This window comes from Aquarana catesbeiana, linkage group LG02 (genome assembly GCF_042186555.1).
Source record: "Aquarana catesbeiana isolate 2022-GZ linkage group LG02, ASM4218655v1, whole genome shotgun sequence".
NCBI lineage: Eukaryota > Metazoa > Chordata > Amphibia > Anura > Ranidae > Aquarana > Aquarana catesbeiana.
In genome coordinates this window covers 668,282,188-668,307,601 of record NC_133325.1, presented here as the reverse complement: position 1 = coordinate 668,307,601, position 25,414 = coordinate 668,282,188, and the positions used below count along the sequence as shown (strand labels likewise).

The window sequence follows — 25,414 nt, the reverse complement described above, 5'->3', positions numbered from 1 at the left end:
AAATATTTACGAAAATGTGAGGGGTGTACTCACTTTTGTGAGATACTGTATGTTTCTGTTATCTTCAGTTCCAATAAAAATTCTTACACACCTTTTTGATCCAGTCCTTATTTTACAACTAGACCATCCTAAATCTCATAACATTTTTTTGCCTCATTTAAACAGGTTATTAACTGGCCAGCTCCCGTTTCAACAAAAGGGAAAATGGAAAAGACTCTGATCAACACTGTGGTTGTAAACCCAGCAAAGGAATATTTAGTTGCCTTAACTGACAAAAATGTTATTGGTATCTGGAAAATCTTATAATTGGGAAACCTACAGAGATGGACCCTTCTCTGGGATTACAAAAACTGTAATTTTGCAGGTGCTTTTAGTCCTTTTTTTTAGTTCTTTTTATGTAAAAAAAAAAAAAAAAAATACTGAAAACATTTTATATTAACAAGTTTTATTTGGTATGTAATATTTAAAAATTTGTTACATTTTAAATATTTTTCATTATGTTAACGGTTGGAAAAGAAGAATTCTGTATTTTTATCATGTTTTTTATATTTTATAGTTTTTGTGCCTGTAAATAATGTTTTAACTCAGTCAAGTGAAATGTCACACCTCCTGTAAAGATCTAAAGCAAAATTATGTTAAAATCCTTTTTAAATATTACTGAGATTAATAACATGGAAAATAAAAATCTATTTTTCAGATTTTGCTTATTCATTTTTTTTATTATCTTATGAATGATTATCCTTGTTCTAATCTTTATTCTAAACTTTTTATTAGTTTCACGCAATGACAAAAATGTTCTCTATTTCTTGCTTAAAGTGAAATTATAGTCCTTGTTGTTTTTTGTTTGTTTTTGTTTAAAAATAACATATTATACTTACCTACTCCTGTGCATTGGTTTTTCACAGAGCAGCCCAGATCCTCCTCTTCTCGGGTCCATTGCAAGCGCTCCTGGCCCCTCCCTCCTGCTCCTACAGCAAACAGCTTGCTATGGGGGCACCCGAGCTGAGCCACTGCTCTGTGTGTCCATCCAGACACGGAGCCATGGCTCAGCTCCGCCCCCCTCTCTCTCCTCCATTGGCACACTGACTTTAATTGACAGCAGCGGGAGCCAATGGCACCCACTGCAGTGTCTCAACCAATCAGGAGGAGTGTCTTGGACGGCCAAGGCACTCGTGGACATCTGGATAGAAATGGGGCTCAGGTAAGTATTAGGGGCGCTGAGAGGGCTGCTGCACACAATTTTCTTTTATGTTAATGCATAGAACGCATTAAGATTAAAAAAACCTTCTGCTTTTAGAACCACTTTTAGCAGAGAGATGACGTGAGACGTCTCTAGGGAAGGGTGGAGTGGGAGGTGTGTCATCCCGCTGGCGTGCTGGCAGAATCTCCCTCATGTCAGGACGAGCGGACGAGGCGGATCGAGAGGGTATGGATAGCCATCGCACCGGTAGAACCGAGCGGTGGTTTGCGTGACAGGCGCCTGAGCATTGCAGAAGAGAACGGAGAGAAAAGGACGGGGTGACGACCCCGAACAGCCGGCCGGAGCCTCTCATCCCAACACCCCCCCCCCGCCCGACTGAGCACTGGCAGCGTCCGAGACAGGACCGGGACTGAACGCTGCAGGGAAAGTTTAAAAAATCTTGGGGGCTTGGATCCCTGCTAGCAGCAAGTAAGCAAGTCTGCCTGACATCCGACCCCACCTGACTCCATCTGTAAGAAGCTAGAATGCAGAGGTAACGGTGGTAAGAGACACACTAAATATACATCTCCAAAGGTAAGAGTGTAAGGTACACTAGGAGCACACCAGGAGAAAGATTGTGGATTGTGAAATAAGAAGCTCTGTAGAGCAGCTTGTGCATGGTAATTAATGCTGCCCTTAATAAAACTGGTGTGATGGTGGAGGGGTGGTGGGTCTCTCCACTGTATATATTATGCAATATGAACTTTACCAGGATTAGGGGAATGTTATTTAAGCTCCTTAAGTTTTCTTTACCTTGAACATTAGTAGACTGTGGAAGAACCTTGGGACTTTATATCTTGTTGCAGGGTAAAAATTCCATAGATACGATCAAGAACGCAACTAATTTGCTAGATTTGGATACCTGCATTCACATTGGAGGGAAGGTCGGGATATAATTTACAAAGTCTAATACATCAAAGCATTCCCTATGTCTGTATACTGACCTGGTAGCGGAGGGATACATCTGAAGTACTGGAGAGTGTGATTTGCTGATATCAGCGGACGGTGTAAATATACGTGGTTATAGTATCAGCAATAATTATTGAAGCACATGATAGAGGCGGTGGAAGTGTTTTCATACCTGTAAGGGACTGAGTGCAACCCCTAAAAGCCGCAAGGCCGAAGAGTTGGATTTTGCACATCCAGTTAAAGGGCAGTAAGGTAACTCTTCATTATATGCTATGCAATCCTCCTGCTAACATCACTTTCAAAACATAGGAAGGGAGATACAGGCCAGCTAAACTACGTTTTAGCTCAACACATCCACAAATTATCGCTGCGGGTGCTTTTAGCGCAATACCGGAGCGCCAGAAAAAATCCTGGAAATAAGCTTGCCAGATATTGCGACACTGTCTCAAACTTTAATACTACAGAGTTTTACTCAATTTGCTAACACTATACTACTGATACTATACTAGTGCCACACTCGTATCCACATTGTGAACCTCAGCTCCATTGTTTAACCAACTGGGGAGAGCTGGCTCTAGGACTATTTTTTTCTTTTTTAGTGTTGGACACACGGACCAGATTTAAACTGAGATAGCTCAGCAGGAAAACAATATGAGCCGGAACGCATCCAAAACGGGGAAGGGGGGACCACCGAAAACCCCAAAAGATAATCTACCAGGAAACGCTGCTGGAAGCTCAATTAAGCAGTACCTAGCCAAGGGAGGGAGCCCGGGGAATGCCCACCAAGAAACCCAAAAAGCAAATATGGCAGACAAAAAGAAGAAGGGATTAAACGAGAGGGAAGATCAGACCCCAGAACACTCAAGTGAGGAATTATCAGTCGATAATATAATGGAGGCATCTAGAATAGATGATCACAGACAGGAATCACAACTACCCTCAAGAAATGAATTAGCAGATATGTTTAAAGCACTTGAGACCTCTATCAAAGCTGAGATTGGCATGCTGAGGTTAGATCTAGGCAACCTCCTGACCAGAGTGGAAGGGGCCGAGGACAAATTAGACAAACAAGAGCAGGAGATCTCCGAATTAAAAGAACAAGTTAAAACAACCCAACAAAACCAGATAAAAATATGCTACAGAATGGAAGACCAGGAAAATAGAGATCGAAGACAAAACTTGAGACTCTGAGGGGTCCCGGAAAACAGGGAGGAGGACTTGAGGAGGACTGTAGCGATTTATCTTTGGCCCACTTTTGGGATTGGAAGGGGAAGACTTCCCAAAAATTGAGCGGGTGCATCGGGTGGGTAGACTTGACATCAGACGGGCAGAAAAAAGCCGCGACATAATTGTGAGGTTCAGGTTCTATGAGGATAAGGAAAAGTTATGGGTTAAATTTGAAAGGACATTCCCCTCTACAGTTTGAAGAGGCAAGGATCCAAGTCTTTGCGGACCTTGCCAAAGACACACTGGCGAGAAGACGTCATTTGAAACCCCTACTGGAACAAATGATAAATCAAAATATAAAATACACATGGGGATTTCCAGCCTGCCTGGTAGGCAGCAAAGACGGGAGATCTGCAAGATTAAGATTCCCGGGAGAATTAGAGGACTTCTGCGAGAAATTGGGCATGCAGGTGCCCCCGATGCTGGACTGGCCAAACGAATGTTGGATCGGGCTGAGTGTGGGCCGTGTGTGAGGCATTGCGGGAATGGGGGGGGTTCAAGATAAATATTAAATAGAAAGCAGTTTTGAGATGGAGGTCCCGCCAGGAGAAGCCTAGATTACCAACTCATTAAGGCAGTATAGATAGAAGGGATGATACACCTAAAAGCTCCCCCTTTAGGAGGAGGAGATCAATGGAGGGTCACAAAGGAGGTGACCCTCATTGGTCTAAGGGTCTTGAGGAGACCAACGGGGGGGGTACGGGGGGCTGGGGAGGGGGGTGGGTGGGAGGGAGGGGGGGGGGGGGAAGGGGCTGCACTTTAATTTTAATAATTCAAATAAGGGATACCTCTCCAGGGTCTAAGATAGATAGGCGTGTTGAATTTTTTCAGGGTCTAATGACAGAGTGTGATGGAAGGGAGGTAGAAAAATGACACTAACCACAATATAATGCATAACGTATAATGTTAAAGGTCTAAACACGGTCAGCAAAAGACGAAGCATATTTAACGAGCTTAGACTGCTTGACCCAGAGGTGGTATTCCTTCAAGAAACACATATATCACATCAATCAAGTTTGAGACTATCCTCCGGGGGAATACCCGACCTGGTACCAGGGAGATACTATTTCAAGTAGAACACGGGGAGTTGCCATTGGATTCTCAAAAAGAATTAGGTTCATGTTGGAAGAAAGATTAGTGGATACAGAAGGTAGATATTTATTCCTAAGAGGTAGACTAAATGAAAAAGAGGAAAGGGCACTTGATAATAATGGGGGACCTTAATTTTTGTTTGGATCCGGGTTTGGACAGTACGGCCCGAGCACAGGGGAAGAATAGCGGGCAATTAAGAAAGATCAGGCAAAAACTTGCCAGTCTTCAATTAGTGGACATATAGAGAGTACAACATCTAAGGAAAAGAGATTACACGTTTTATTCCCATGTGCACAGGACATACTCCCGGATCGATTATGGTCTGATTGACCATAGGGATATTGAGATGGTGGTAGATTCCTGGATTGGAAATATAACTTACTCAGACCATGCACCAATGACCATGGAAATAAAAATAGGCGAAGAAAATAGACACTCCGGGCAATGGCGCCTAAATGAAGAACTGATAAGGGGGGAGGAAGGGTTCAATAGAATTAATAGGGAACTGAAGAATTATTTAGTGCAAAATGACACAGGAGAAGTATCTGGGTCCACCTTATGGCAGGCCCATAAAGCTTACATAAGAGGAGTACTAATTGAGTTAGGGTCAAGGCAGAAAAAAGAGAGAGGTAAGAAAATTCAAAAATTAACAGAAGAGCTAGCCAGCTTGGAACAGAAACATAAGATACAATCAGGACAACTGTTCCAAGCGACATATAAACATATAATAATCAAAAGGACTGAGCTGAAAAATTTAATGGAACAAGAAGTTAGAGCGATACATAGGAAGGTCACAGGAGATAGGTATCGTTGGGCTAATAAACCAAGTAAACACTTAGCAAAAATTGTGCAAAAGCGGAGGTATTCAAAAACTATTATCAGGAACTATATTCAATTCCAAAACAGGGTACTCAGCTTAACAATAGAAGAGAGAGAAACAATAAGTATTTAAGGAAGGCAATGTTGCCCAAAATTACAGAAGTAGAAAGAGAATGCATGGAAACACCAATTTCTGAAGAAGAAGTGAGAAAAGCAATAGCAGGAATGGCTCTGGGGAAAAGTCCAGGCCCGGATGGATTTACACTAACCTATTACAGAACATTTAAAGAAGTTTTGATCCCTAGGTTGTGTCAGTATTTTAATGGGAATTTATTTTTTTAATTTTTATTGTTTTTGCTGGTAATGGCGGCGATCTCCTCCCCCTTCTTCTTTTTTTTTTTTTTTTTTTGTTAACACCAGGGGGCGATCAAGGGGTTAACAGTGTTCTCGCAGCGTGTTCTAACTGTAGAGGGGATGGGCTACCAGAGACATGGCAGAGATTGATCACTGGAGACAGTAGATCTTTGACATGTCCCCTGTCAAAACGGGGAATCGCCTTGTTTACAAAGGCAGTTCCCTGTTCTGCCTCTGTAATAGGCGGCTTGCGCGCCTGCAACTGCGCGAGGTGCCGTACAGGTAAGGCGATTTGTGCAGGAGAGCCCACCTGCTGCAGTATATCTGCGTGAGCAGGTCGGCAAGTGGTTAAAGTAATATTACAGGCTTAATTTAAAAAAAACAAACATGTTATACTTGCCTGCTCTGTGCAAGGCTCTTGCACTGAGCAGACTCGATCCTCCTCTTCTCAGGTCCCCCGCCGGTTCTCTGAGCTCCGTGCCCCTAGTGTGCGTGTTCGCTCCCGAGCCTCGCTCTGTGTGTCCATACTGTCTCTCTGCCATTAAGGAGGCAGAGACCCAGGAGAGAGAAGCCACTCTTGTGCACATCGCTGGGTTCCCAAACAACCGACTTTAATTCTTGTATCCCCTGTCCTCTCCTTCCCTTTTTTTATTTCCCTTACCTCCATTAGTCTTCCCCTTCCAGTGTTAACATCCCTTCTCAGTTCTCTGTGTAGACTGAGCCTCCTTATCTCATGTCCTCTAATTTTTTTTTTTCTTTCTTATTTTATAAAATTCTTTTTCTTATTACAAGAATATTAAGTAGGTAACACAGTCATATATAGAATTGGATAAGCATAAAAAAGAGAATAGCCTCTTGCAAAACCATGGGGTAGATTTACTAAAAATGGTGCAATCAGTTTCTAACTTCAGCTTGTTCAATTTAAGTTTCGGCAAAAAAAACCTGAAAGCTGATTGGTTTCTATGCAGAGTTGCACCAGATTTTGCAATCTCCAGTTTTAGTAAGTTAACTCCCCCATGACAAGTAAGCAACCCTAGGACATATACAAACAATTTAGCAGAAACAGAGAGGGGTCGGGTCAGAATATGACGTACATGGCTAGATTACAGAAACATTGTGCCATAAAGCTATCCCATACATTCAGGATAAATGAGAATACCCTTTAAAAAACAATTTATAATATGAGGAAGACGTAATATAAATATTGAGATGACAACAATGATAATGCCCCACACGGTCACCTGCTGATTAATTTACATGGAAGAGGCAAGTTGGATTAGGAAAAAGATATATACAGTATTTCACAAAAGTACACCCCTCACATTTCTGTAAATATTTTATTATGTTTTCATGTGACAACACTGAAGAAATGACACTTTACATTGTAGCAAAGTAGTGAGTGTACAGCTTGTATAACATTGTAAATTTGCTGTCCTCTCAAACTAACTCAACACACAGCCATTAATGTCTAAACCGCTGGCAACAAAAGTGAGTACACCCCTAAGTGAAAATGTCCAAATTGGGCCTAAAGTGTCAATATATTGTATGGCCACCATTATTTTCCAGCACTGCCTTAACCCTCTTGGGCATGGAGTTCACCAGAGCTTCACAGGTTCCTGCTGGAGTCCTCTTCCACTCCTCCATGACGACATCATGCTGGTGGATGTTAGAGACCCTGCGCTCCTGCCACCTTCCTTTTGAGGATGCCCCACAATAGGGTTTAGGTCTGGAGACATGCTTGGCCAGTCCATCACCTTTACCCTCAGCTTCTTTAGCAAGGCAGTGGTCGTCTTGGAGGTGTGTTTGGGGTCATTATCATGTTGGTAACTTATCATGATCGTTATCATGTTGGAATCCTGCCCTGCAGCCCAGTCTCCAAAGGGAGGAGATCATGCTCTGCTTCAGTATGTCACAGTATATGTTGGCTTTCATGGTTCCCTCAATGAACTGTAGCTCCCCTGTGCTGGCAAGCACTCATGCAGCCCCAGACTATGACACTCCAACCACCATGCTTGATTGTAGGCAAGACACACTTGTCTTTGTACTCCTCACCTGGTTGTCGCCACACACGCTTGATGCCATCTGAACCAAATACGTTTATCTTGATCTCATCAGACTACAGGACATGGTTTCAGTAATCCATGTTCTTAGTCTGCTTGTCTTCAGTATACTTTTTGCAGGCTTTCTTGTGCATCATATTTAGAAGAGGCTTCCTTCTGGGATGACAGCCATGCAGACCAATTTGATGCAGTGTGCGGTGTATAGGCTGAGCACTGACAGGCTGACCCACCCCTTCAAACTCTGCAGCAATGCTAGCACCACTTGTATGTCTATTTACCAAAGCCAACCTCTGGATATGACACTGAGCCACATGCACTCAACTTCTTTGGTCAACCATGGCGAGGCCTGTTCTGAGTGGAACCTGTCCTGTTAAACCGCTGTATGGTCTTGGCCACCATGCTGCAGCTCAGTTTCAGGGTCTTAGCAATCTTCCTATAGCCTAGGCCAGTGATGGCGAACCTTGGCACCCCAGATGTTTTGGAACTATATTTCCCATGATGCTCCACTACACTGCAGAGTGTATGAGCATCATGGGAAATGTAGTTCCAAAACTTCTGGGGTGCCAAGGTTCGCCATCACTGGCCTAGGCCATCTTTATGTAGAGCAAAAATTAAATCCTCAGAGTTTTTGTGCCATGTTGAACTTCCAGTGACCAGTATGAGAGTGAGAGCGATAACACCAAATTTAACACACCTGTTCCCCATTCACACCTGAGACCTTGTAACACTAACAAGTCACATAACATTGGGGAGGAAAAATGGCTAATTGGGCCCAATTTGGACATTTTCACTAAGAGCCCATTCACACAGGGACGACTTGTCAGGCGACCTAGTCGCCTGACAAGTCGCCTCCCGTTCTGTGCTATGGAACCGTTCTAAGGGGAGCGACGCAAGTCGCTCCGACTTAGAAAAAGGCTCCTGTACGACTTCGGGGGCGACTTGAGGCGACTTGCATAGACTTCTATACAGAAGTCATTTTGCAAGTCGCCCGGGCAGTCGTTTGCAGGTCGCCTCGCTGAGGCGACCTGCAAGTCGTGTTGCCCCTGTGTGAATGGGGTCTTAGGGTTGTACTCACTTTTTTTGCCAGCGATTTAGACATTAAAGGGGTTCAGTTAAAAAAAAAAAAGTCATACTTACCGCCGCTTTGCAGTTGGTTATGCACGGAGTGGCCCGATCCTCCTCTTCTGGGGTCCCACCGCAGCGCTCCTGGTTCCTTCTCTTCCCAAGTGTCCCGCCGGAGAAGCGCTCTCCGATGGGACACTCGTGTGGGCACACTCCCATGTCCGTAGACAGAGACAGCAGGACTTGGCTCTGCCCCCTGGCGCCCGTTTCATTGGATTTGATTGACGGCAGCGTGAGCCAATGGCTGCACTGCTATCAATCTATCCAATCAGGACACGAGACACTGGCCAGAGCTGGTGTGCTAGTTCCCATCGTGGGACCTTACCTTAGCAAGGTCCTAGGCCTTTTCCAGTCAGGCTTCAGGAGTTTTGCAAATGGCCTACACCTAGAGCAAGGACATTATTCAACTTTGGACAAAGATACACAGTTAGCTTTTATCTACAGGCACCTCTTACCTGCATAGGCAGTTTTTTGGTAAAGGTGAACTAACACTTTAAAGAGGAAGTAAACCCTGGTGCCCCTGCTAAGTAAAAGCATAATGTGCTAGTATGCATTGCATACTAGCACATTATGTGACACTTACCTGCAAACGAAGCCCGCGCCATTCCCGCTGCAGGCCCCATCCATGTTCACCCCTCTTCCTTCCGGGGCTGCGGACTCCAGCTCTGTGACTGGCCAGAGCCATGTGATGTCACTCCCACGAATGCGCGCCAGATCCGCCAGTCGTGCACTCACTCGTGAAGGAACGGCATGGAGTAGGGCCCTCTTAATGAGAGGGCACACCTGGGCACAGCCCAGGGACCCTAGCTGCATGGGAGGCCCCTGCACTTTCCCTAAAGAAGCTGCTCCTTGAGCCCACGCTGCCCGGAAATTGTGGGCCCCGTTATGGCACTGAGAGTGATGGATACACGGGGGAGATAGACTGGCAGCGGTGCGCCGTGCTGTGCAGAACGATACCTATTTCATAGGCAGTGGGGAGGGCCGTGGCCAGAGCGCCAGTGATGCTCTGACCCCGCCCCATGGAGCTTGAATGCTCAGGACTCGGAGTCCGAGTCAGCAGCACTGAGAGCCCGCCTGTGGAAGTGGCATTGTGGATGGTATCATGGTGAGCCCAGCTGTCCAGCACTGTTTGCACCGCAGGGCTTGGATTGCCCAAAGGGATGCTCCCTCCTCCACCCCTCCTTCTGCCTACATGACTTGATTGGTATAGGTGAGTCCTTGTCCCAGTGCTGGAGGTGGGCACATAGCCAAAAGTTCACATGCACTGTATCTCCACTGGAAAAGGGGGTACTACATGGATAGAATAATGGTGCTGGGGGATATCAAGGGTGTATGGGGGAAAACAATGCTGAGGGGGGACCCGGCGTGTATAGGGGGTAGCAATACTTGGGGTATTTTAGGTGGCTATAGTGCTAGAGATATCAGAGATATAGAGAGGGTACAGTGTAGGGGGTATCAGGGGTGTAGTGGGGTCACAATACAAGGGGTATCTTATTGTATATTGTAACAGTGCTGAGGGAATATCTAGGGTGCAGAGAGGGGTCCGAGTGCTGGGGGGGTATCTGGGGTGTAGAGGAGTCAGAGTGCTGGGGGGATATGTGGGGTGCAGAGAGGGATCAGAGTGCTGGGGGATATGTGGGGTGCAGAGAGGGATCAGAGTGCTGGGGGATATGTGGGGTGCAGAGAGGGATCAGAGTGCTGGGGGGGGGGGGGGTATCTGGGGTGTAGAGGGGTCTGAGTGCTAGGGGGATATCTAGAGTGTATAGGGGTCAGGCTGGATGGTGCTTCATGATTTTTATTGGCGGCCGTGTCTGTACTTGTTACAACTGTCCTGAGCATCATTCTAGCAGATATACGTATTATATACACAGGACAGCTTTGTTACTTTATGTATGTAGTATTTTCCCACTGTTTCTTTCCTGTACAGAATGATTGTTCATGTAGTTAAAGTGGAGCTCCACCCAAAAGAGGAAGCTCCTCTTGTCTGCCTCCTACCTACTTGATGTCTTTTACCTGCGCTGTCTCCCTTGTAGGGGCCCCAGAGCACTACTTTACCCAGGGGCCCATGATACTATTATGCCCCGTACACACGGTCGGACTTTGTTCGGACATTCCGACAACAAAATCCTAGGATTTTTTCCGACGGATGTTGGCTCAAACTTGTCTTGCATACACACGGTCACACAAAGTTGTCGGAAAATCCGATCGTTCTGAACGCGGTGACGTAAAACACGTACGTCGGGACTATAAACGGGGCAGTGGCCAATAGCTTTCATCTCTTTATTTATTCTGAGCATGCCTGGCACTTTGTCCGTCGGATTTGTGTACACACGATCGGAATTTCCGACAACGGATTTTGTTGTCGGAAAATTTTATCTCCTGCTCTCCAACTTTGTGTGTCGGAAAATCCGATGGAAAATGTCCGATGGAGCCCACACACGGTCGGAATTTCCGACAACACGCTCCGATCGGACATTTTCCATCGGAAAATCCGACCGTGTGTACGGAGCATTAGGACGGCTCTGGCACGGAGGGCCGTTTCTTAACTGCGCATGCACCGATGACATCATCACCACAAAACACAGTAAACATCTCCTAAACGCCGCACATTTAGGAGATATTTTCACTACCTATAGGTAAGCCTTATTCTAGGCTTACCTATAGGTACAACTTCCACAGAGAGGTTTACAACCTCTTCAGCCCCGGAAGATTTTACCCCCTCCCTGGCCAGAGCACTTTTTGCAATTCGGCACTGCGCTATAAACAAAATAAGAGCGACAATTTTGAAAAAAAAAACGCAATATTTTTTACTTTTTGCTATAATAAATATCCCCCAAAAATATATAAAAAAAACTTTTTTTTCCCTCAGTTTAGGCCAATATGTATTCTTCTACATATTTTTGGTAAAAAATCGCAATAAGCGTATATTGATTGGTTTGCGCAAAAGTTATAGCGTCTACAAAATAGGGGATAGTTTATGGCTTTTTTATTATTAACTTTTTTTTTTACTAGTAATGGCGGCGATCTGCGATTTTTATCGTGGCTGCGACATTATGGCGGACACGTCGGACAAGTTTGACACATTTTTGGGACCATTGGCATTTTTACAGCGATCAATGCTATAAAATTGCATTGATTACTGTGAAAATGTCACTGGCAATGAAGGGGTTAGCCACTAGGGGGCAGTGAAGGGGATAAGTGTGGCCTAGTACGTGTTCTAACTGAAGGGGGGAGGGGACTGAGCAGGGGAGATGACGTATCGTCTGTTCATACTCTGTATGAACAGACGATCTGTCTGTTCTCCCCTCAGAGAACCGTAAACTGTGTGTTTACACACACAGATCTCGGTTCTCGGTGTGCCCCGAGCGATCGCAACCGCCGGGCACTCGCATGAGGGCGATTCACGCAGCTGTGCCATGTTGTCACAGTATAACTGCGGCGGCTGGTCGGCATGCGGTTAAGGCCCCTTTCACATGGGGTGGATTGCGGCTGTGATCTGTTTGCTGAGCAGGCGGATGACAGATCCATGTCTGTTTTGCTTATGCAGAGTGGACACAGACACAGCCTGTTGTTGTTCTCTATTGGCGGTCGGATGTAAAGGGACCGCCTGTCCGTTTACACCCAACTGTCATTCGATCCGCTGGACAGAAGGGGAACAGATCCCCATCTGTCTCTCTTTTACGAATCGGATTGGATGTAGGCGGGTGTTAACGGACGCATGTCCATTTACTAGGGCTGCAACTAACGATTATTTTCATAATCGATTAGTTGGCCGATTATTGTTTCGATTAATCGATTAATCGGTTGATAAGCTTAAAAAAAAAAGTGTTGTGCATAATTTAGTTAATTTGTAAAGTTTTAAAAAAAAAGGCAATGTATTCTTAAATATCTCTTTGCAGTGGTAAATATAAATAACTATATGGTTAGGGAGCAACATATCTAATCCACTCTGAGAATAACAGACAGAAGAGATATACTGTATATACTATTAGAGGAGAGATATACTGTATATGCTATTAGAGGATATATACTATTAAAAAAGGGGTGAATCTGGTAAATATCATCAGACTCAGAGATCAATTTTTTTTTTTTTTTTTTTTAAAACAATGTCTTCCTTCAAAAAAAAAAATGGCATTTTAAGAACGTTTGTTCGATTTTCTAATCGTTAGTGGGGTCAAATTGACGTTCATTTTCAACCACAGTGACAATTTGGAAATGTTAGAAAACTTCTTGGTCAAAGGAATTTTCAGACGGTGTATGTGGTTTTCGTTCATTTTAAAAACAATGTTAAAAACAAGTAAAAATTTCAAACATTCTTTCATTCAGCAAATGTACAAAGATTTTTCGTCTGAATATTCTTGTCTGAAAATTGATCTGTGTGACCAGCATAAGGCTCGCTACACACCTATGCAGTTTGCTTTTGATATGTTTCTGTAGTGCTTTTTGCTGTGCATTTTGATTTTTGCTCACGTGATTTTGCTGCAATTTGCATTTTTTTGCATTTTATGGCCAATTTGTTGTTGGGCAGATTAAAAAACACAAATTGCTACAAAAATGCATTACATGCTTTTCTGCAGCTTTTCCATTGAAGTGTATTGAACCAAAAAAGCACAGTTTTGCATAAAAAAAAGTCCCTGACCCTTTCCAAATACACAGCGGCTGAAAAAAAGCATAGATGTGAATGTGTCCCATAGGAAACCATGTAAATGAACTGCAGTCCGTTTCTGCAAAAAGCACCAAAAAACACATAGATGTGAACCAGGTCTAAGACGTTTAGTAACATAATGGGGTTAAAAAAAAAACCAAAATTAGCCCTTTATAGTACAAAAAAAGCAAATAATCTCTATTGTAAGGGGTTCATTTTTTTTACTGTAGAACGGTGATAGTAACATTTACAGTAGCGATTATTTGCTCTTTTTTGTACTATAAAAGGCTCAATTTAATTTTTTTAACCCCATTATGTTACTGGCCGATTAATTGATTATGAAAATAGTAATTGATTATTTTCATAATCGATTAGTTGTCGAATAATCGATTAGTTGTTTCAGCCCTACCATTTACCCCTGCCTATCCAGAGAAAAGTGGGAGTTTCTGATTGGGTCCACCTGAAAAACGGACAGGCGGACCCGATCGGAACGTCCGTGTGAAAGGGGCCTTGGAGGCAGCAGTATCGCTCCTGAACACATGCAAATCTCCGTTCAGCCACTTCTGAAAGGCAACCCACCATGAATCACTTTTCAGAGGGGTGGTAAATTCCACCACAAGTGTGAACTACTACATCCGGTCATTTACTTGATTGCCAATTTTAAAAATGACTTTCTATCCATTTTAGAAGCTCAACTGAACTATAACCATCTTCCAGACTAGCTTTAGCCAAAAGGGAAGGGGTTTATTCAATGTGCTCCAAAATACAAGGTGCACTCCCATGCAGCCATCAAGCTTTACATTGTATGACAAGCTGGTGAGTGGTGGCTCCTGGTACTGACCAAAGGGACCAATGCCACCCATATGATGCAAAATATAATGAGGAAATGCCACTCAGAGTGCTGTATGTGACACTTTAGTAAGGAGCAGGAGGCAGGTGAAGCCATGGATGATGTCAGGCTGGGGTCACTCTACATTGGAGGCTCTGTGACTGAGCTCATGTGATCAGTAATTGGGGTAGTAGAGCAGACAAGGTGACGAGAGGAAACACAGCTCTGTCAGGAAGGGTGTTACTCATGACGTGTCACGTGGTACCAGTACCGGGCGTTCCCGGAAGTAGTCATGTGACCGCGCTGTGTCCAACATGTCGGCGCCCAGTGGAAGGAGAGGGGAGAGTTCCCGGATGATCAGATCGGTGCGGTGTGTCCGGGCACATAACACCTCCAGTGCCCGCTGGAAGGACACGCTGAGGATCGCACTGATACTGCACTGCTGGCTGTGTGTCAGCGCCAGGTACATGGACACCCAGCTAATTCTATGATGACGTACCCTAACTTCTCTATTCTTAGTGACTAGGAAGCTGTGCCCTGTGTTTATATGAACAGGAGAGGCCTGGGTTTCCTCCTACAGCTGGAGTATACATAGGGTTGTTACCTTTTCTTTTGGGCCAAAACCGAACACTTTAGCGGCACACAAATTTCTTTTATTTATTGTTTTAAGTGGGAAAGCAGTGGACTTTGGTGTAAAGGGGAACTCTGATGTAAGGGTGTTTCTGCTCACCAAAGCCCCCAAATTACATCAGAGTTTCCACCATTCCACCTAGAGCTACACAATTCTGGCTAAAATGAGAATCACAATTTTTTTTTTTTTGCTTAGACTTAAGATCACGATTCTCACGGCTTAACATCATCTTTCACATTTATACAAAAAAATTAGGCTAACTTTACTGTTTAGTTTTTGTTTTTTTAAATTCATTAAAGTGAATTTTTTTCTAAAAATAATGCGTTTGAAAGACCGATGCGCAAATACAGTGTGACATAAAATATTGCAATGACTGCCATTTTATTCTCTAGGGTCTTTGCTAAAATATATGTATGTACGTTTGGGGGTTCTAAGTAATTTTCTAGCAAAAAAATACTGATTTTAACTTTTAAGCAACAAGTGTCAGAAAAAGGTTTAGCCTTTAACCGCTTGCCGACCAGCCGCTGTCATTATACTGCGGCACGATCCCGCGAGCTGTCATAGCTGCACGTCGGCTCCTTTAACTGCTTCAGATCCGCGATATAACCGAATGATGGCTACAGCGCGGATCTGCTTGGCCGGGAGTACATCTATTGATGTCCTCCTCTTTGCAGGCTCGCCACGCCCCCCCTGAAGGGAGCGTGCTGTGATAACCTGAGTCAATGACACTCGGGGATCACAGATCCGAGTAAGGAGCCAATCCCGGCCCCTTACCACGTGATCAGCTGGCAGCCAATGACAGTTGATCACGTGATGTAAAAAGAAGATCGGTAATCGATTTTTCTTTTCACGCTGACAGCTTGAGGAGAAAAAAAAGCCGATCACTGGCTTCTGTTTGAAGGGACATCGGTCCCGAAGAGGAAGAGCCTCATATGTGCCCACCAATACTGCCTGCCAGTGCCACGAATCAGTGCCCACAGTACGTAAGTGCCAGCAATCAGTGCCACCTATCAATGCTCACCAGTGTTGCCAATCAGTGCCACCTAGCAGTGCTGCCTATCATTGTCACCTAGCAGTGCCCATCAGTGTAGCCTCATCAGCGTACATCAATGAAGGAGAAAAATTACCTGTTTGCAAAATTTATTAACAAAATATAAAAAGGTTTTGTATTTTTTTATTTTTTTTAAAGCTCTCTTTTTCTAAACAAAAAATAAAAAACACAGAGAAGATCAAATACCACTAAAAGAAAGCTCTATTTGTGGGAAAAAAAATAATAATAAATATTTCATTTGGGTACAGTGTAGTATGACCGCGCAATTGTCATTCAAAGAGTGACAGCTCTAAAAGCTGAAAATTGGTCTGGGCAGGAGGGGGGTTTAGGTGCCCAGTAAGCAAGAGGTTAAGCGGGATAGCAGGCACGCACATGCCCACTGCACTGCGGGGGTGCCAATGCTTGTGGCTGGCAGTCACAGGCACGAGAGGCAGAACAGGGACGTGTGTGTGTAAACGCACATATCCCTATTCTGAGAGGAGAGACCGATCGGGAGCTCCTACTAGCTAGGAACCACGATCTGTCATCTCCTATAGTCAGTCCCATCCTCCCCACAATTAGAAAAACACACAGGGAACACAGTTAACCCCTTGATCGCCCCCTAGTGTTAACCGCTTCCCTGCCAGTGACATTTACACAGTAATCAGTGCATTTTTATAGCACTGATCGCTGTATAATTGTCAATGGTCCCAAAAATGTGTCAAAAGTGTCCAATCTGTCCGCCATAATGTCGCAGTCCCAATAAAAATCAGATCACCGCCATTAGTAGTAAAAAAAAAATAATAAAAATGCCATAAATCTATCCCCTATTTTGTAGACGATATAACTTTTGCGTAAACCAATCAATATACGCAATATACGCTTATTGCGATTTTTTTTTTTTTTTTTTTTTTTTTTTTTTTTTTTTTTTACCATAAATATGTAGAAGAATACATATCGGCCTAAACTGAGGAAAAAAAATGTTTTTAATATATATTTTGGGGGGATATTTATTATAGCAAAAAGTAAAAAATATTGCGTTTTTTTTTCAAAATTGTCGCTCTTTTTTTGTTTATAGCGCAGTGCCGAATCGCAAAAAGTGCTCTGGTCAGGAAGGGGGTAAAATCTTCCGGGGCTGAAGTGGTTAAAGAGGTTGTAAACCTCTCTGTGGAAGTTGTACCTATAGGTAAGCCTAGAATAAGGCTTACCTATAGGTAGTGAAAATATCTCCTAAATGTGCGGCGTTTAGGAGATATTTACTGATATTGATTGGTTTGCGCAAAAGTTATAGCGTCTACAAAATAGGGGATAGATTTATTGTGATATTTTTTTTTTTTTATTACCAAAAATATGTAGAAGAATACATATCGACCTAAACTGAGGAAACATTTTTTTTTTAAAATTGGGGATATTTTATTATAGCAAAAAGTACAAAATATTGTTTGTTTGTTTTTTTTCAAAATTGTCGCTCTTTTTGTTTATCGTGCAAAAAAAATAAAGACCGCAGAGATGATCAAATACCACTAAAAGAAAGCTCTATTTGTGGGGGAAAAAAGCACATCAATTTTATTTGGTTACAGCGTCGCACAACTGTGCAATTGTCAGTTAAAGGGACGCAGTGCCGCAAAAATGGCCTGGTCATTGAGCAGCCAAAACTTCTGGGGCTGGAGTGGTTAAAGAGGAACTGCAGTCTGCTCACATAAAATTAGTAATAAAAACATCTTTGCCATTCTGAAGCTTCCCTCCAACCACTTTGCATATTATTTTATATATACTGTGATTCTGTACTTGCCAAATATGCTGAAGAAATCTCCCTCCACTGAGTCTAGCTGCAGCCATTTTAACTGTGGGCAGCTGAAGCTGCTGCCTGTTCACTTCCTGGATTTACACAGAGGCACACCTCCAGCTCTGCAGCTCTCATTGGCCCTTTTTTGACTCATCCCCCCTCCCTTTCTGGCAAACTCTCACGAGAGTGTGAGTGAGAGAGCTGTGCATGGTGTCATAAACCTAGGCTTTAACAGGAAGTGGGCTGTATAAGGTATTTACTGGCAGAAAAAAAATGTTTTACTATCAAATTAAAACAAAGGGCAGAAGGTTTAATAGATGGAAAGTTGAAAAATGACTGGAGGTCCGCTTTAAGTGGTTAAACTGCCCTTATCTACAGACAGAAGTTCATTCCTTTGATCTAAAAGAAGAAATCTTACAATGTTTCTTTTTATCTTGCCTGAGCATTGTTGTGATAAACTTGGCAGGCTGCCTGTTTTTTTTTTTTTTTTTTTTTTTTTTTTGACAGCTGTCAGCTTGAGCTGAGAACTTCCTGCACTGAGGAAATGCTGTGTTAAAATGGTTGTATACACCCAATGCAGAAGTTGTACCTATAGGTACTGTAAATATCTCCTAAACATGCGCCGTTTAGGAGATATTTACCTTGTAGTGCGCCGATGATGTCATCGGCGTATGCGATGTGTAGAAACGGCCCTCCGTGCCATTTCTTTACTAGCAAGTGCTGTGACTGACGTGACTCCGGCCAGTCACAGATCCAGAGTCTGCGGCCCTGGAAGGAAGAGGGGCGAAGATGGATGCAGCCACCAGCGGGGACAGCGCGGGCGTTGATTGCAGGTAAGTGGCGCATAATGGGCTAGTATGCAATGCATACTAGCCCATTATGCTTTTACTTTGCAGGGGAGAAAAGAGGAAGTAAAACCCATCAGGGTTTACTTCCTCTTTAAGATTGCAGGGGGGGTTGAATCGCGATCTTGATTTTTTTTAACGATTAATCGCGCAGCTCTAATTCCACCTTAAATCAGAGTTCCCAAAGCTCCTCTTACTTTGGAGTCTGCAGAGCACCCCTTACATCTGAGTCCACCATACCTTAGTTTACTCACTCGCTTAGAGGCAGGAGAGAGAAGGGAGGGAATGGGGAGACTTCAGTCACAGACAGTGGATGGTGAGCTCACGTACCCAAGGATGGAGGCTCAGGTATCAGCTCCTTTCATCTACGATGTATCTGCTGGCTGCTGGTCTTCAAATTTCCCACGCACACAGCCCTTTTCTGAGGCACAGCATGCCGTGGATTGGAGTATAGGCGGACAGACAGGCTGGTTCTGTGTGAGAACGAGTGTCGTAAACACCCGGCTTAGATAACTGCAGGCAGCCCTCCTGAACCCTGGTGATTAGGGCGTGCCTAGGTACATACAGACCATGCACATGCCTATGCCCTCGACAGTTGTGGTACTCAGTTACTTGGGGAGCCAAAGTCCAGTCTGAATAATGTTTCTGCCTTATTTAGTATTTTTATTTTCCTTTCTTTTTGTGAAACAAATAATCAAGAATGGGTCCAGGGTAGTTTATTAAAGGAGCTTCTTGCACCCTTAAAAGTAATTGAAGTGTATTGTATTGTATTGTACCTTTCCTTGGTTCCTCCCCCACCACCTCAGATAAACATGGAAATAAAATTTGTCAATTAAATAATGTTTGTTTTCAAGAAGTAAATCTTTTGAGCCTTTGTGATGTTATCACTAGGTCTGTCTGCTGGTCTTTGTTGCAGGTTTTGTAGGAGGGGTTGACAGGTTCTTGTAAATGTCACAGAACCGTGCCTTGGGTTTTCTTTCACAAGTGGGGCGTTATATGAAAGACAACATCCCCAACATCCCTTTGGACATGCATGCCCCAACCTGCTGGCCACTTGGTGCAATCTGATCAGTGGCATAATTTGTTACTCCTTAAATTTGTGTTTTGAAGGATTTGATTTGTAATCAAGCAACTGATCAGCAGATTACACAGCTAAAATCTGCACCCCCAGGGGGAGCACACACATTTAGAAGGACGCCGTATTGTGTTTTTTCATATACCGATCAGGAGCAAAATGATGGCAGAGAAAGCTAATCGTTCTGAAGGGCAGGAAATGACAGTACTGGTCAGGAAGTAAGGGGACTGATAAATGATTGTCATTCAGACAAGATATGAGGGCAAACTCATGATAGTTGCTGCAGCTTAAAGTGGATGAAAACCCCAATTTTTTTTTAAATTAACACTTGTAGAGTAGAGGTATTCATGTCATCTGTGCCCAGTCTTGCCACAAAGAGTTAATCCAGCTCTGAGCAATCCTCTTTATCATTTTTAAGATAAAAATGGACAGACAGAGAAATACCAGTCCTTATCTCACCAACCAGCATACAGAGCTTCACATCTCCCCTCTCTGTGTCTGGAGCTGTGCTAGCTATACTGAAAACTCCTCCCCACTACAGCCTGTGTGGCACATGCGCAGAAGTCACGGGGGGCTGCTTCTGCCCAGAACGCGATCTGTGTACCCTGTGCGCGCACTTCTAGTATAACAAGCACGAGGTTCGTACTCGTGCCGCTGCCAGCACAAGGAGTGTAGAGGTGGGTGGGAGCCTAGTGACATCACAGCTCCGCCCACTGAGCGCAGCAGCATAGACCTGCCCATGGATTCTGGAGTTTTGTGGGGCTCGGTGTAGGAAAGAGGGTGAGTTGTGGAAGGTAGGATTAAAATTAGAAGCCATGTACTAGAGCTGCACGATTAATCGTTAAGAATCGCATTATTTTTCTCTTCCGGATCTTCAAAACAGCATGTCACGATTCTAACAAGTGCAGAGAGTTCTCACAGCTGAGAAAAAAAAATAAAAATAAAATCCAGGCAGCCTGCCAAGCATAGAAACAAAGTATCTTTTTTGTTCTTTTATCAAAGGAAAGAACTCCTGGTGTAAATGAAGGAAGTTTAACCATTTAAAGACCAAACCTTTTCTGACATTTGTTGAATACAAGTAAAAATCATTATTTTCTGCAAGAAAATTACTTGGAACACCCAAACATAAATATTGGGACATCGACACAATTCTAATCTTTTTGGCTCTATACACCACACCAATGGATTTGAAATGAAACGAACAAGATGTGCTTTAATTGCAGACTTTCAGCTTTAATTTGAGGGTATTTACATCCAAATCAGGTGAACGGTGTAGGAATTACAACTGTTTGTATATGTGCCTCCCACTTTTTAAGGGACCAAAAGTAATGGGACAGATTAACAATCATCCATCAAACTTTCACTTTTTAATACTTGGTTGCAAATCCTTTGCAGTCAATTACAGCCTGAAGTCTGGAATGCATAGACATCACCAGACGCTGGGTTTCATCCCTGGTGATGCTCTGCCAGGCCTCTACTGCAACTGTCTTCAGTTCCTGCTTGTTCTTGGGGCATTTTCCCTTCAGTTTTGTCTTCAGCAAGTGAAATGCATGCTCAATCGGATTCAGGTCAGGTGATTGACTTGGCCATTGCATAACATTCCATTTCTTTCCCTTAAAAAACTCTTTGGTTGCTTTCGCAGTATGCTTCGGGTCATTGTCCATCTGCACTGTGAAGTGCCGTCCAATGAGTTCTGAAGCATTTTGCTGAATATGAGCAGATAATATTGCCCGAAACACTTCAGAATTCATCCTGCTGCTTTTGTCAGCAGTCACATCATCAATTAATACTAGAGAACCAGTTCCATTGGCAGCCATACATGCCCACGCCATGACACTACCACCACCATGCTTCACTGATGAGGTGGTATGCTTTGGATCATGAGCAGTTCCTTTCCTTCTCCATACTCTTCTCATCACTCTGGTACAAGTTGATCTTGGTCTCATCTGTCCATAGGATGTTGTTCCAGAACTGTGAAGGCTTTTTTAGATGTTTGCAAACTCTAATCTGGCCTTCCTGTTTTTGAGGCTCACCAATGGTTTACATCTTGTGGTGAACTCTCTGTATTCACTCTGGTGAAGTCTTCTCTTGATTGTTGACTTTGACACACATACACCTACCTCCTGGAGAGTGTTCTTGATCTGGCCAACTGTTGTGAAGGGTGTTTTCTTCACCAGGGAAATAATTTTTCGTTCATCCATCAGAGTTGTTTTCCATGGTCTTCCAGGTCTTTTGTTGTTGCTGAGCTCACTGGTGCGTTCTTTCTTTTTAAGGATGTTCCAAACAGTTGATTTGGCCACACCACAGATTCCAAATGCAAATAGCACACTTGAAATGAACACTGGACCTTTTATCTGCGCCTTGTAAATGGGATAATGAGGGAATAATACACACCTGGCCATGGAACAGCTTAGCAGCCAATTGTCCCATTACATTTGGTCCCTTTAAAAAGTGGAACGCAGATATACAAACTGTTGTAATTCCTACACCGTTTACCTGATTTGGATGTAAATACCCTCAAATTAAAGCTGAACGTCTGTAGTTAAAGCACATGTTTGTTTCATTTCAAATCCATTGTGGTGGTGTATAGAGCCAAAAAGATTAGAATTGTTTTTTTTAGCAGAGATCCTAGAATAAAATTGTGGTTGTTGCAATATTTTATGTCACACCATATTTGCGCAGCGGTCTTTCAAACGCAAGTTTTTTTGAAAAAATACACTTTAATGTATTAAAAAAAAAACTATAAATAGTAAAGTTAGCCCAATTTTTTTGTATAATGTGAAAGATGTTACACCGCGAGAATCGTGATCTTTATTCTAAGCAAAAAAATCGTGATTCTCATTTTAGCCAAAATCGTGCAGCTCTGCCATACAGATACATACTTTATCATCCTGGCAACAGTATTTATTCATGTGGTGTGGGTTTACATCCACTTTAAAAGGGTTATATTGTGGAACTGCAAGTTTGCAGAGGATTCAGAGCAATCAATTTTAACACAGGAAAGGGCTTGCTTCAAGTGTGGAAAATATACCGTAAGGCCGGAGCTCAGCTGAAAGTGTAAATGTACTTTTTCAAAAAAGATAAACTTGCGTCTTCCACCCCCCAGCCCTCTCCTGGCTGTACTTACCTGCATGGGTGATGAGCTGTCAGTGCCAATGCAGCTGGCGTAGAGGTCTAGGTATTTGAAATCCCAACTCTTCTTCCCCTTTCTTCTGTAGAACTTTGATCAGAGTGCTTCTGATTGGACAGCAAAGGCATGTGACTGCTTTGACCAATCGGAATCGCTCTGATCCATCTAATTCCTACCTCCTGCAAAAAAAAAAAATCTCTACTGAAACTGCACAGCCTAAATGTTACTGACATGTTATAAATAATAGAAGTTTATATTGTCATTCTTTGTGCTGTAATAGGAACAAATATAATTCTGTTGTGTTTGTCTTATTGCAGGAATTCACTGGTTGATGACTTGCTGTCCCCTTATCACCCCCTTTCTAAGCATGGCCCGAGCCGCAGTCACCGTGAGACCAGAGACTGTTTGCGTGTCACTCATGGAAACAAAACGCACGAGACATGGCCTAGTAATAATGATACAACATCGCCGACAGCCTCCACTAGGACTTATATCTCAATGTTTCATGTTAATCCTCAAAAGGCTGTTTATGGGCACTTTACATTTATCAATAACCCATTGAGGACTGTATCTGTGCTGGAGCCTGGGAGTCCTGGAGGATGTGCCCGTAATTTTACGGCAACTGTGGAAGAAACTGCAAAATATGGAAAGTGCCTTGTGGCCCAAAATGGAGGATATTTTAATACTACAACTTTTCAATGTCTTGGAAACGTTGTTAGCAATGGCAGATTGGTACAGAACTCAAAAGGAATACAAAATGCCCAGTTTGGCATTAGGGCTGATGGTACCATGGTGATTGGGTGAGAAATTTTGTAATTGTGTTTCCATGCTTTTATTTGTATTCATTTTTATGACTTTGCTGGGTCACTGGTGGTGCTGACTGGACAAATACAGGACTAACCAATCTCTAAGACCTCTAAGGCTTGTAGACCAGGGTTCCATGGATCCTAGGGATGTTCCAGAGGTTGCTAGGGTTCCTTGATCAATCAGCAATTTCTGCCTCTCAGATAAGTTCCCAATGACACAATTGATCTTTTTAGCTATCTGTAAGACGGGAATTCTTCCCACGGACCACAAGTGTAAGGAACATTTTTCCCACTGACGGTCACACTAATGTATCATGAGTTGTACAAATAGTCATTTTTAGCAGGGGTTCCCTGAGACTGAAAAGTTATTTCAAGGGTTCCTCTGTGTTGAAAAGGTTCAGAGAGAGGCTGCTGTAGACCATGAATGGGCATTGGGTTATGTGGCTTGAGCATAGGGTGCTACATGCAGGCAGCCCATGATAGCCATGCAGGTGAGCAATCACTGAAAAACTGTCTGCATTTGGAGCTGCCTACTCACTCTTCTGTCAAATTAGAACGGGCAGCTGTGTCTATGCAGCTGCTGCATTCACATATACTTACATGGACTGTACACAGCACCTGATAGCTTCAGCCGCATAAACACAGCCCATTCATGCTTTACAGACCTCAGTGCCCGTGCAAATTGGCCCTTATCCGTAATCTACTTTTTTACAGCTCGTTTGGCTGTATTTCTCCTGTGTATCACAGGAGTGCAGTTCATTCTGCACTCCTGTGACCCATTCACAGCAAACAGCGGGCTGAAGCTCGCTGTCGGCTGACGTCATAGAGGCGGTCCGGGCTCGATTGTGACAATGAAGTCGGGATCCACCCACATGCCTGGACTGGCATGGCTCAGCCTCTCAGCGAGCCACTGAGAGCCTGATCCGGCGCCTCCAACCCCCTCCATAGCTCAGCGCTCCAGTGAGGGCAGGGGGGGCAGAGTAGAGAGCAGTGACTGACAGTTACCAGCTGTCTGCTCAGGGTGCCCTGAGAACCGAGCAATCGGCAGTGTTTGATCACTTGGTTCTCAATCTTAGAGCTGGCGGTGGACAGATGCAGCATCGATGCTACATCCACCTAGGTAAGTATGATTCTGAAAAAAAGAAATGCACATAATTCTCTTTTAATGCAGCACGCTAAACGAGCAACACAAGGAGCATAACCATGCATTTGGTAACAAACCACAACACAGTGCTAAATTGTGAATGGGCCCTAAAATGCACAGTGACGTGTTTTGGTGTGTTTTTATTGCGTTCATTGGAAACACATCAACAAAAAAATGCAAAGGTGTGAATCCAGCTTAAAGAAAAAATCCTGCTAATCAGTTAAAATGCAATTCAGCCTTTTTTTCTTTTTAACTAATATAGCCTAGTCCTTCAATACTTTTTAGCCCTTCCCACTTCATACTTGCCTTCCCTGACAGCTTTGGTCTCCTGCACCATTTTCATATAGAATTCTACTGCCAGGCTTCCTGTGCACTAACATTCATATTCTTAAATGGGCAGTTGCCTCGAATGTCCCATTCAAGTCTATGGGATGTTAGTGAGCAGGAGCAGTAGAATTTTTACCAACCAGGCTGCATACAGTGCAGGAGACTGCAGCCTTCAGAGGAGGTAAATACAGACCTGATGACACAGCTAAATGTGTAGAGAGGGTTAGTGTGGGGGTCCGGGCTAATTTTGAGAAAAAGCTGAACTTGGACTTAAAATACACCTTTGAAGTACTTGCTGTATATGTACACTGTTTACCTGCCAAAGGTTTGGTAATTCTGTTTG

The 25,414-nt window shown here is 43.5% G+C and overlaps 2 protein-coding genes across 3 annotated transcripts in view; both read left to right on the top strand.

The window, feature by feature from the left end:
- LRWD1 (leucine rich repeats and WD repeat domain containing 1) overlaps window positions 1-656 on the top strand; it is a 44,772-nt gene extending 44,116 nt beyond the window's left edge. For both annotated transcript variants that reach the window (XM_073616655.1, XM_073616654.1), the window contains one exon: window positions 166-656. In XM_073616655.1, coding sequence (XP_073472756.1) covers window positions 166-306 — 141 coding nt within the window. In that variant the 3' untranslated portion in view covers window positions 307-656. The remainder of the gene's footprint in view (window positions 1-165) is intronic.
- A 13,914-nt stretch (window positions 657-14,570) lies between these two features.
- The window catches only part of NAGPA (N-acetylglucosamine-1-phosphodiester alpha-N-acetylglucosaminidase), a 39,717-nt gene continuing 28,873 nt past the window's right edge, over window positions 14,571-25,414 (top strand). The window contains exons 1-2 of the mRNA XM_073616653.1: window positions 14,571-14,760; window positions 23,112-23,594. Of these exons, the coding sequence (XP_073472754.1) occupies window positions 14,612-14,760; window positions 23,112-23,594 (632 nt within the window). The 5' untranslated portion in view covers window positions 14,571-14,611. The remainder of the gene's footprint in view (window positions 14,761-23,111; window positions 23,595-25,414) is intronic.